Below are 12069 nucleotides of genomic sequence, written 5' to 3'. Positions count from 1 at the left end.
TACAACTGTCTCTCATGTCCTCTGTAACAACAGACCATACTGACTGTAAAAAAACGAGTATCTTGCTTCCCTGAGCTCATCCTTGTTTTTACCTTTCAACAAAATGAAATCAAGAAAGGAATCTGGTGGTTCTAATAATACATGTGTGTTTAGAGACAAGACTTCAGAGCTGCATCTGAGAACACCTTACAGCCATTTTAGGTGCTGAGTAGATTTCTTTGCTGTCAAGAAATTGGATTTTTACTTGTTTAGGCCCTCCTAAAGAGCCTCCTCTCTCCTCAGTGTAGGTTCTCCTAGTCCTGCAGTCTCAGAGAATACTGGCACAAGTCAGTTCACATGATCAAGACCACACAAATTTTAAAACGACTCCCACTATAAATATCTGGCACATTTGAATCCCTCAGCCAGCCAATTCAACACAACACAGGCATATTTCAGGTATCTCAGGGAAAGCACTTCCTTTACTTCTCATTCAACCAAATACCAATTGTTTCTAAATTAAGTTACTTCCAAATTCTGACATCAAATTTTAAAATCATTCTGAAGCCCAAATGGCATCGATTCAGCTGAAATTGGCTCTCCACAAACCAAATCCACTGCAGCCACTAGTGAAGGCACAGCAACCTGAAACAGCTCACTCAGATCCTGTGACCCATCAAAGGAGCAACAGGGATGAGTACAAATGAACATGCCTGACTTCTGCAAAGGGGTGACCAGTTTGATCACTTTTTTTTTTTTTTACAAACAACATTTCAATGAGTGCTGAAATATAAACACACACAGCTCTTTGTCTGTAACCTGCACAGGACAAACACAAGCCCTGCCACCTCTCCTCCAGGGCAACCAGGACCTCGTGGCTGACTTCTCACCCACCGGGAAGAGGCTAAAACAGGAAGATCCACACACACTGTCCTTCCAAGCAGGTGGCACATCTGAATTCTCAGCTGTTCCGGGGTTTATGATTAACAAGCACGCTGCCCTGACCTGAACAGAGAGCTCATTGCCACTGCAAGCCTCCACTGAGGTTCAGGACGAGTGGACTAACATTTGAAAAGAAAGGCCACTCAGTTCAGAGAAATCCAGAAGATCTGGATCACTTAGGTTGGTTTATCTGTTTGTTTTGGTGACGTTTTTTCCCGCTTTTTGAAAGAGAATGAACATTATGATGATATCTCTATCAGCAGCTATGAGCAGGTAGATTCCATAATGCACAGAAAGGCAGTGCTCCCCTGCAAATTTGCCTCAAGACAGGGAATTTTGTTAAAAAATCATAGGTCTGCTGTATCTTGCCAGACAAAAGGTACGAGGCAAGTTTGGCTTCAGACATTGTTCTGTAATTCTCTTGAGACACTAATTACCAAAACCCAGGTTTTCTCCCTACCAGAAGTCAAATGAAGTCCAAATTACTTGAACAGAACAAATCTCTAGAGCTGAAAACAAGTTTCACATCTCAGACTCAAGCAGGTTTTTAAAGCTTTACAAACTACTAACAACCAGCTAGATGTTTCACACTCCTCTATAATTCCACCCAGATCCCAGAAGAGCCTTTACCTTAGGTACCTCAGTCTCTCTTTTGCTCTCCAGAATGCAGACTCAGATAAAATACTTATCTAAGAATCATCACAGGGAGCCAAGACATCATGGCAGACCTGAAGAAAATCAATCCAAGTGAAATTACAGGACTGAAAAAGGCAAAATTTAGATACACTTATGAAGAATATTTTTTTCTTTTCTAAAACTACTGTATGCAGTACAAAATTATTGCTTCCCATTAGAGACATACTGTGTGTTATCATCTGATAAATGTCAGGAGATCACTGCAAACTCAGAATAATTTTGCAAAACAGCAAGTTCAATATTTCACTACCAAAATCGCCAAGTTGCTTCTCCTAAGACATGGTCAGAGACTCTGGAGACTTCAAGGGCATAACAACACAAGTGAAAATTAGGGCAGGTCAGAAGCTTTATTAATCGTGGCCATGGTGAGAGAACACTGGAACAGCATTCCTCTCCCTCTGCATCACTGCCAAGTGATTGCAGAGACAAAAACTACAAAATGATTCTGGGAGGAAAAGGAAAAAAAAAGAGGTGAGGAAAAACAATCATGTAAGTATTAACAAAGCCAGATATCCACCCCTAAGAGGAGTGGACTCTTCAAGAACCTTGCTGATCACCACAATTCAAAGAAAAAATGAATTGGTAAACAGCGTGACAATGTGAGAAAACAGCTTGTGGTGGAGCCATGGGAGTGCCACACCTGGTATCACCCTGGTATTATCAAAAGGAGAGAGCCTGAAACACTTAGAAGCAGTTAGCATTTTGTCAAAAGACATGTTATTTTAGTTAGGCTAAATTTCTTAGGCATCCTAAGTATTAATTTTAGCACCTCAATGTAAAATCCAGGGGACAGGGCAATTCCAGAAAATAAACCTCTAGTGACTTATGTTCTTTCAGTGGCATGCACTCCCCCAGTAATTTCTGTTCCCTGTAGAGGAGAGGCACAAGAACCACTTTGCCAGCTGCTATCCCCCTCTCCACATTACATCCACAAGGCCAGCAGATGTGACCATAAACACAGCTTTTAATTAACATGTTTTCTTTCATTTCAAAAGGTGCCCTCTAAAGGGCTCCTCCAAGAGGAACTGCTGAAACAATTCCGCACCACCATTTGACATTTTCATGAGCAGCATGAATGAGAAGCAAAATTGAATAGTGAGAAATAAAAGGGAGTTTCCTCTCAGGGAAGACCTAGGCAGCAGGAAGGGGATCGCTCCACCCCTAGGAAGTCAACGCAGCCTTCACAAGGCTCAAAACCCCCTGCACATTTTTGTGTCTCCATGTTACTCTCAAATGCAACCAGGGCACTCTGTAAAGCCCTGGTAAGCACTTCTGAAGTCCAGAGGAGGCTTCCAGGGGCTGCCTGAAAGGGACAATCAGTATTGTGTCATAGCCTCCCACATCAGGAGATGGAGCTCACTTCAGGCTGGGCAGAGGTCCCACTTCCAGCTGCTCTCACAGGCTTGACAGGACCAAGCCACAAGGCAGGAAAACCAAGAGACCTCAGCCCACAGTGCCCCGTCCAGCAGAGTCTGGAGAGATGCAGCTCCAGGACTCCCAGTTCCTGGCATTTCTCCCATTGTCTACTGCAGACTCCTCCTGACAGTCTTCTCTGTCATTTCCAACAGCTCAGGACCCTGTGTCCCACACATGCATCTTCACCACCTATCAGGCATGGCTTCATTCACAGGTCCACGACAATGGAAAACAGAAAATATCATCTTCAATAGGCCCTTCTACAAATAAAGTAAAAGGTTGTCTTTATCCTGTGTAGAGGAAATGGGGGTGAAAGAGGAACGCTTGATTCTTGTTCCCATTTGCAAATGAAAACTGAGAAATTCAGTTCCCAGTGCTGCAAGACAAAGCACAGAGGAGTGTGTGATGGGGCTCTCCCCCAGTTTACTGTAACCATAAAGGCTGCTGTGACTGTTCACTGTAAGCTAAAAAGAGCAGCTGTTCCTTGCTTTACAGCACGTCCCTCCCACCTGCCCCAGCCAGCAGAAATCCCACTGGAGCCACGGCCAGTAATGCTCTGTTGAAACACCATTTCTCTGGGATGGCCACAGGCTCCTCAGAGAGCAGCACTGCAGAACCTTTTTCAGAAAAAAAATAAACCTGTAGGATAACTGGGACATGGTTTCACATCTTGGTGACAGACTCTAATTTAAGGGGTAGAAGAAGGGCACATGGGATCAAACACAAAGAACCTTTCATTTCTATTTCAGAAGCTCAGACTGGCCCTCTTCTACAAGTCTAGCTGAAAGCAGGATTACCTAGTTGAGAGAGGTCTACACTCCAGGATTCATGAAGTCCATTTCCAGCTCTGATCTGCTTGCTGTAAATCCTCCCTTTCATCAGCAGTTTACGCTTGCTTAATTTTATGGGTAAAACAGCAGCATAGCCCAAAGATGTCTCTCAGAGTATCTTTGCAGCACTCAAAACAGCACCGAATTTCTGGGGCCTCTGTGCCAGTCTTGAGCTAGCTGGGTGATTTGCAGGGTGAAATATTCTCAGCAGTTTGAGTTGAATATTCACTAGGCTTAGCTTCCTTTTACCAAGCATCTCATTTATTCCAGGGCCTAAATTTACAAGTCCTCAGATGATGTGCATACAGAGGACTTAAGCAGTCCTGCTATTCTCAATCTCTTTCAGTAATTGTCTAGAAACTACTACTGTAGGAAAAGCAGGAGAGGGCAGATTCAAGGTGAACTCCTCTAATCCAGCACCCTGGTCATCCAGCATCCAACATCTGCCAACTCATTTTCAGAGAGACAGACAAAAGACACTGACAGAGGAAAGGAGTAATAGGGTCAGTCAGGTCAGATCTGCACATGCTGCATGGGGAACTGAGGATGTTTTGCACACACCCTCTCTCTCTATTATGCAATAATAGAGGACACTAGAGAAGACCCAAGCCCTACAGTGAGCAGCCTGCAGTTTGAGGAATTTTTGCTCTAATTACCCACAGCACAGGACTTTTATATTATGGAAACAGAAATACCTGTATCTTTAGCACATGCCAAAACCAAGAAGTTAATGGAAGGTAAACTGGAAGGCCAACATTAAAAAGAGTCCAGAAGAAAGGGCTTCAGGGTTTCTTCCAAGAACAACTTACAATTAAACTACTCCTTCACCCTGGGAAGGAGAGGCAGTAGCTGCCTCTGTTCAGCACTCATGAGTTCTGTCCATCAGAAGATAATGAAGGAGATGCCATGTGAGTCTGAGAAATACAACACTAAAGTGATCTTTCAGACTAAGAAAGCATAAAGGAGTGAAGGCACAAGTTGACAAGGGATTCTGAAATGGGGAAACAAAATTTACAAACCCTCTTGGCCAAACACAGATTTGCTCTCCACAATTCTCCTCAACACAGATGCACTTGTACTTTTTGGTGTAAGTGAGAAAATTCCCAGCAGCAGCTGAGTAAGAGTGGGCATAACAATGCAGTGCAATTGGAAAGACAAAGCAGAAGACACTAGTGACTCATGGGCCTCTCCTCCTTTATACAAAGGGACAACATAATGCCAGATAACAAAATCTGCCCTCAGACCATCTGTGCTCGCCTGTTTTGATGCATTTCCCAGGCAAAATGAGCAGACCTGTCTCCTCATCCGTGTTGCTCAGCTTTAGCTTTCCAGAGCCAGCTAGTGTTATTCAGCATCACCACTGTGTTATGTGACACGATTATCAGCTCTGCTGGCTGCTCCAGCTCTACAGCAATCAGCACAAAGCAGCTTTCATAATGTCCTCAGCCCACCAGCCTCAAGACAGGTTGAAGCGCATATAAAAAGCAGACTTACCTGGCTTGCTTCCTTCACAGTCATGCCCCAGCTGACCTTTGGTGTTCAAGCCACAGGTATACACCTCCCCATCTTCCAACAGGAACACAGAGTGGTTTCCTCCACATGCCACCTCCTTGACATTTCTATCGTGGATGAACCCATACACCTGTGGTTCAGGAATGATGACCTGGAGGTTGCTACCTATCCCAGGCTGTCCATAAGACGAGTAGCCCCAGCATAGCATTTTCTCTCTTTTCAGCAAGTCATGTATCCTTCCTGGGCAAGAGAGACAGGAAAATGAGTGTGAATGAAGCAAGTACACCACAAATGATCCTACAGAGACCCAGCTGTTCACAGCAGGAGGTGGAAGCAACCAGAAAAGGCATTTCCTGCATGACTGTCAGGTTTGTGAACTGTCAGTAAACCATTACACAAACAAAGAGTAATCAAGACAGCTCAGCTGTGGTACTGAATCAGCACCTTCATGCCTTGGCCGTCTCCATCTGCGAGGCAGCAGAAACATTCTGAAACCCAGGAGACCAAGCTCTTACACTGCAAAATTACTCTGCTTCAAAAACCAAACATCAAACAATGCCCCAAACCAACTGTAATGCTATTCAGACTAACAGGTCCAAATCTGAACTTTTACAGTGTCATATCTGAGGCTACTTCTATGTAAATCTTTAAAAATTACCTGCAAGGTGGTTAGATTAGCCCTGAACAGAATGACAGGGGTATTTGTGGTGTGCTGACCAATGCAGAAATGTGTTATTTCTGATAAAAACAGACTGAAGAGTACTTTGCTCAATTGAACACAGTCTTGCAACCCAAATTTGTGCATGCACACACACACACTGAACTTGAGCCACACACACCCCCCTGAACTGCAGCAAGAATTACACAAGAAGCAGCAGCTCACGTGGAGCAGCACATTGACAGCTTGGCCCTGGCAGCAATGGACAGGTCACGTTGCTGCAACTTGCCAGCAGTCAGGAGTTATCTTCTGTGCAGTGCTCGGTGAAAGTCAGGGATTTCAGAGTGGAGTAACACAGGAAGGGAAAAAATACAGCAGTATAAAAGGTCCAAGGAATTACTTGGCTTGAACTTGATAAAGGCAGCAGGATGTTAATGCATAAAAGCAGGAGGAAGAAAACAGTATTCCGTAAGAAGTGTGAAAGATTTTAGTGCTATCCTTCGCCACTCCTAATCTCAATAGGTTTAGGCTATCTTTTAAGCATGCTATACTAATAAGACATTGAGGACTTCTCTGATTGAACTAGAAACTAGCTAAACCCTTTCTTTTTTTTTGCAAAGGGAAGGAGAAAGGTTAGAAAATGAAAGCTCTGAGACATCATGTCTTAGGACACACCATGCCAAGTTTTAGCTAAGGCAATTTGCAGCAGCAGCAGCATTTACTAACACAGCGTAAGATAGAAAAGCAAAGGGTAACCCCTGAAGTGCCAAAGATGCCTTCTCCCACTCTGAGCAGACAGGAAACACATGCATTTGGTTTGTTTCCAAAGCCTGGTGCTAATTCAAGCTCCAGGTATTAGCAATAAAGCCTTTCCTAATCTAAGCCTTAAGACACAGGGGTTCATCTCTCAGCCTTTGCCCGTCAGCTGTGGTCACTTCCACAGAGGCACGACTGAGCTGGAAGGGGAAGGGAGAGGATTGGATTTTCCAGTTAGTACTTTATCAGTGGTGCAATTTCCTACCACAACCTGTTTACTAGGATCTCTTATTAGGTGCTTTAAAGTAATGCAGGACCCCGTTTATCTCCAGCAGCCCTTCTTCCTTCGAAGCATAATTTAACTCATTCACACATGCGCTTATCACTGGCCAGCTCCAAAGCACACAGAGGAAAAAGCAGGAGCCTTTAACAAGGCTCTGACTGGTTAAAAAAGCAGGAGCATACAAGGTTCTGCCTGGTTAAATCAGTCATGGTGTACACTCTGTGTTTGGTTGCCCTAAGCACAAAAGCCTGATGGAAGACACCCTCTATGCTGGCTACGCTAAGAATAGGAATGCCGTGGGACACGAGAAAATTGAAGTGTGTGCATGTGCTTTAAATGTGCTTTAAACAGCTACATTTAGAGAGAACTTCATGTTCTATCATACCGCCAAAAAAACCCAAACTAAAAATGCATGAGCAACACCCTGAAGGTGGCAGGGAATCGTTTCAAAACTGGCACTGGAACGGCAGAAATCTGGGACTGCCATTTCTATCAGCCTGGGGAACTGTGTGTTACAAAGACACAAGCAGCACTCCTGAAGGTTCAAGGATCACGTTCCCTGCTAGGATAAATAGATACTGCCTCTAAGGAGAAAAGATTTCACCAGTATACCACTTGAACTACAATGACATTGTACCACATGAGCTAAATATTAATTTGGGATACCTTCTAAAAGGGTACCTCAGCAGTCTGTTCCCCATAGACTGCAGTCATCTTCCCTAGTGCTAGCTTCTTTTAAAAATGCTAAAAATACATTAATTACTTTCCTTGCGTTCATTCCACACAAGAATTTGCTGCTAATGGGCAAGGGAGTATGATGTGGTTGGTAAGAGATGGGTTTTTCCTCCAGCTGAGACACTACTACTGAAACAGGAGGAATTCAAACTCCCAGTAATCCACATAAGCACTAAGGTGATATTTCAGAGTTCAACCCTCCATTCATGCTACAGGCCTGATTTTCTGAAGCTCCTCATATTTCACTATCCCTATACCTGACACAGAAAAAATCAGGTTTTCACTAGTTTTGTCTAAAATCATCTCCATGGACTATGCCATCTCCGTCCACCCCCATCTTCCAACATTTTGCCAATAAATCTCTGTGCAGCTCAGTTTCACAGAAAGAGACCACCACTTTCCAGGGGAGAGCAGAGCAAAAAACACAGCCACTCACAATCTGAGCATACAGGGGCACAGCTAAATATTTCAAATGGCCTGGTGAATTTACTTATACTGAAGACATTTTAAAAACCCCAACTTAAGACTGTTTTTTTCTTAAAAAAAAAAACACAAAAAAAAAAACACAAAAAAAAAACCTGGAGGTCTTAATACATTGTATGTTCAAGTAGGAGCTGTGTCCTGAAACACATGGAGACTTTAAATAACAATTTCACAGTTTCCAATCCAGTTAAGGCAGTTACTCTTCTCTGACAGCAGCAAGAGGAAGTAGAAGTGCATGTGCCACTGCAAGCTACCTCTACAAACTGCATACCTTCCTCATACTAAAACAATGACATAAGAAGTTCCTAGTGTAGGCAAGCACTAACAGACACGTGCCTGCACATGCACATGTAGACATTAAATATATGATTTATACTCACTTATCCAAAATTTTATGTGATTAATATTCCTAGTGCCCAGCTCAATACACCTTAAAAAAGCTGAAATTTTATCTTCAGAGAGCAAACCCTTAGGAACAGAGGTTTTCTTAAATGCATCAGTTAGGGATTAAAGTTCAGAGTTCCTTTTAAAACTGGATTGCAAAAAGCACAAGAAATGCAGTACCCAACCACACAACCTATTCCTGTTCTTCAGAAATCCCAACACAGCCAGCTTGGTATTCATGTTTCAGAGATAGGAACAGATGCAATGCAGTAAAGCCAGGCATTTGCAGAGATTCCCCACATACAAAAAAGAGAAGATACAACACCACATCCTCAGACCCTGACATTCCAGGAATAATTCATCATCAAAACAGCAAAGGACATACATAGCACAGCCAGAGCTAGGAAAACCTCACACTGTGAGGAATATTTTGAGGAAATCTATTGTGGGTGGAAGACTCACCCTCTGCTATAATAAGGTTCTGCTGACATACTAAGTATATATCCTTTGGTGAAAAAAACAGCCCCCGTGGTTTGGTAAAATAATAATGCTGCATGTATAATCATGACAGGATGTATTTTGTCTTTTTCCTTTTTCTTTTCCTCTCTCTTTTTAAAAGCTCTCATGTCATGCAGAGTCTCTCCTCAAAATCACACAGACATATTCTAAAGCCATTTCCACTCTGCGCCCTTTCTGAAAAGTCACCTAAGTCACTATCACGATCGCAACAAACAACACTCAAGGCTCGATGCTCTCTAAACAAAGAGATCTGCCAACTGGCAGGGCACGAATAAACAAGTTTTTCCTTCCCTCTTGTTTGTGAGATTTCAGATAAGTGTGTTTCTTCTACCAGCATTGCTCCACAACGACGAAATTTACTGCCTCTTTCTGCCACCAAGCCTCCAAGCCCACTTTCTTCTTCTTTTTGCCTCCGTTTCAGTCCAACTCAATGTCCAATGCAAAGCAGGTTACAGAGCAAGCGAATACAAGGTGTACCAGCAAATGAGTTAAAGCACGAGCAGAGTATTCCCACTGCACAGCCGCATGCCCTCAGATGGAGATACCCCCACAGAAAACACATAAAAATAGATACCTTAAATCAAATATAACAGCCCCCCCGACATCACCTCCATTTTGCAATCCTAGTAAAAACACTGCCTTCACCCCGGACACCCCGGGCTTCCTGCGGCTGCTTCCCAGGCCCCGACCGGCGCTTCCCGGCGGGCTCACACCGAGCCCGGAGCGGCAGCGGCGCCGTGCCCAGCCCGCAGCCGGGCGATGCTGCCGCGCCGGCGCCCAGCGGCTCCTGCCGCAGCCCCGCGCCCGCCCGGGGCTGGGGAGCGCGTCCTGCGACGGGGGCTCCGCCACGCCCGAGCCCCGGCTCCCCCAAGGACGGCTTCGGCACCGGGAGCAGCAGCCGCACCGCGGGGCCGAGCCGCCCTTCCCCGGCACTCACCGCCGCCAGCCCCGCCGCTGCCGCCGCGGCGACGAGGAAGTGCCGGCCCCGCCGCCGCCGCCGCCGGGAGTGACGCGCGGCGCGGCCAATGCGCAGGGCGGGCCCGGCCCCGGCGGGCGCGGGGAGGGCCGGGAATCTCCTTTCCCCGGAGTGCCCCGCGATCCTGGCGGGGCTCCGGGCTCCTGGCAGCGGCCTGCCCTGCCCTCCGCTGCTGGAATGCCGGGGCGCGGGCGGAGCGCTGGGGACAGGCCCCCCCGCCCGCCTTGCGGATCGCAGCCGCTCTAAACACAGCAGAAACCCGCGGGCGAAGTTAAGCGCATTCCAGAATTTAAGCTGTTCTAAATGAAGGTCTCAAGGGAAAGGCAGCTTTCCAGTGTTTGGAAATGCGTTGAGCGCGAAATGTCACTTACTAATGACAGTAGTCAGTTTCTTTCCCCCATGCCGGTTTCGTCTTCCTTTTTTGTGGCCTCTGGTCACCTGGCAGGCTCATTTGTTTAGGAGCTCAAGTTTTATAGAAATTTTCAACCTCAAAAAAGGTTTGTTGTCAAAATCTTTGTTGAGCGAGAGGTGGAAGGAAAAAAAAAAAGAAAAAAAAAGGCCAATGAGCAAGCAATTATGTAACTCCCAAGTACTGATTTTCTGGTTTTAGTGCCATCTATTAGAAAAAATCTGTGCTCCACAAAAACAGTGCACAAGCTGGATCCCATTCAGACCACCAAAATGAGAGTCAATGTTTGGAGCAAACCTCAGACAGATGTTTGCAGAGGTTCAGCATGGGGGCAAGAATCCCTAAGGTGTGTCCAGTGCCTGTAAGTATTCGTGGCCCTTGAGCTGCATCTCTGGCAGTTTGCAGAGTTTGTGCAGTTAGCAGAAAATATGTCATGGATCAGGTGAAAAACCACCTGTATTTGCATGGGTCATGTGTGTTTAGAATAAAGAGCTACTCCAATATAAAATTACTCCTGTCATGTAACATCTTTGGCTTAAGCAGTGTTACAAGAAGCTTCTAAAATAGCTGAAAGCATACATAGAGGAAAACATACTTTTCTGTGTTTGTTTCTGTTTTGTTTATTTCCTTGTCTGGAGACCTTTGCAAAATAGATCATTTCTCTTTACACTCAGTTTCCTCTGTTTCTGATTGCGTAGTCAAGGAGGGGAAGGTACATACACAAACAAACAAAACAAAACAAACAAAAAAAATAAAGAAGAAGAAGAAGAAAATGATGGAGCAAAGACTGGAATTTGTGTGAGGGAGCCAGGAGTCTCTTGTTGAAACCAATTTTTTACTGGTTACATTTCAGCTTCCCGGAGAACTTTCAAGGCTGCTCTTGGACTTACCTACAGGTGATGCTCAGCTCAGATGAGTGGCCTAAAAAAAAATGCTGCTGCAGGTTCAATGTACTTTTGCTGCCTGTGTGAAGCCTTTTGAACTCATAGCTGAATGTGATGCTCACTCATCTTATATTCTCCTGCATATTTTATAACAGGCAGTGCTTGAGAAAATGTAGGCACAACCCAGTGTCCAAATTAATTTCAGAAAATCAGAGATGAGTGTGCTACTCTGAAGTCTTTATGTAATGTGTATATATATACACATATATATATAAAAGCAGAGATTATTTGAGGACAACTTAAAAATAGCCTTGAAAGTGACTCTGGGCTTTAATCTCCCATGTGATGTTGCATCATACATGATGAGAAGGAAATACCTCCAGGCTCTAAATAAACCTATTATCATTTAATCTCTAATGGGTTATTTTGAATTCCAAAGAGAATACATCTTTTGTGCACTTGCACAGCACAGAAGATCACTCTGGATTTCCAAGTCCTACCAGAGGCTTAGATAACCATAAAAAGGGAAACAACAGCCAGGAGCAGGCTGATGAAGAACAGCAGGCTAAGCTGCCAAAACAGAAATCTGTGATGGCGTGGCAGCATC

At 44.6% G+C, this 12069-nt stretch overlaps 1 protein-coding gene across 7 annotated transcripts in view; it reads right to left on the bottom strand.

The window, feature by feature from the left end:
• HERC3 (HECT and RLD domain containing E3 ubiquitin protein ligase 3) overlaps positions 1 to 10655 on the bottom strand; it is a 43584-nt gene extending 32929 nt beyond the window's left edge. For 2 of the 7 annotated variants that reach the window (XR_010360917.1, XR_010360918.1), the window contains exons 1-2: positions 10131 to 10311; positions 5358 to 5615 (exon numbers count right to left, since the gene is read on the bottom strand). Coding sequence is in view for 3 of the 7 variants with exons in the window: in XM_064416906.1 (XP_064272976.1) it covers positions 5358 to 5583 (226 nt within the window). In the remaining 4 variants the exon portion in view is untranslated. Of the gene's footprint in view, positions 1 to 5357; positions 5616 to 9801; positions 10077 to 10130; positions 10312 to 10540 lie in introns of those variants that run through there. The other 5 variants (XR_010360916.1, XM_064416906.1, XM_064416905.1 and 2 more) reach the window with 5 other exon arrangements.
• Between the last annotated feature and the right edge of the window lie 1414 nt (positions 10656 to 12069).

Source organism: Passer domesticus, chromosome 4 (assembly GCF_036417665.1).
Source record: "Passer domesticus isolate bPasDom1 chromosome 4, bPasDom1.hap1, whole genome shotgun sequence".
Classification (NCBI taxonomy): Eukaryota; Metazoa; Chordata; class Aves; order Passeriformes; family Passeridae; genus Passer; species Passer domesticus.
This window is presented reverse-complemented; position numbering and strand designations above follow the sequence as displayed.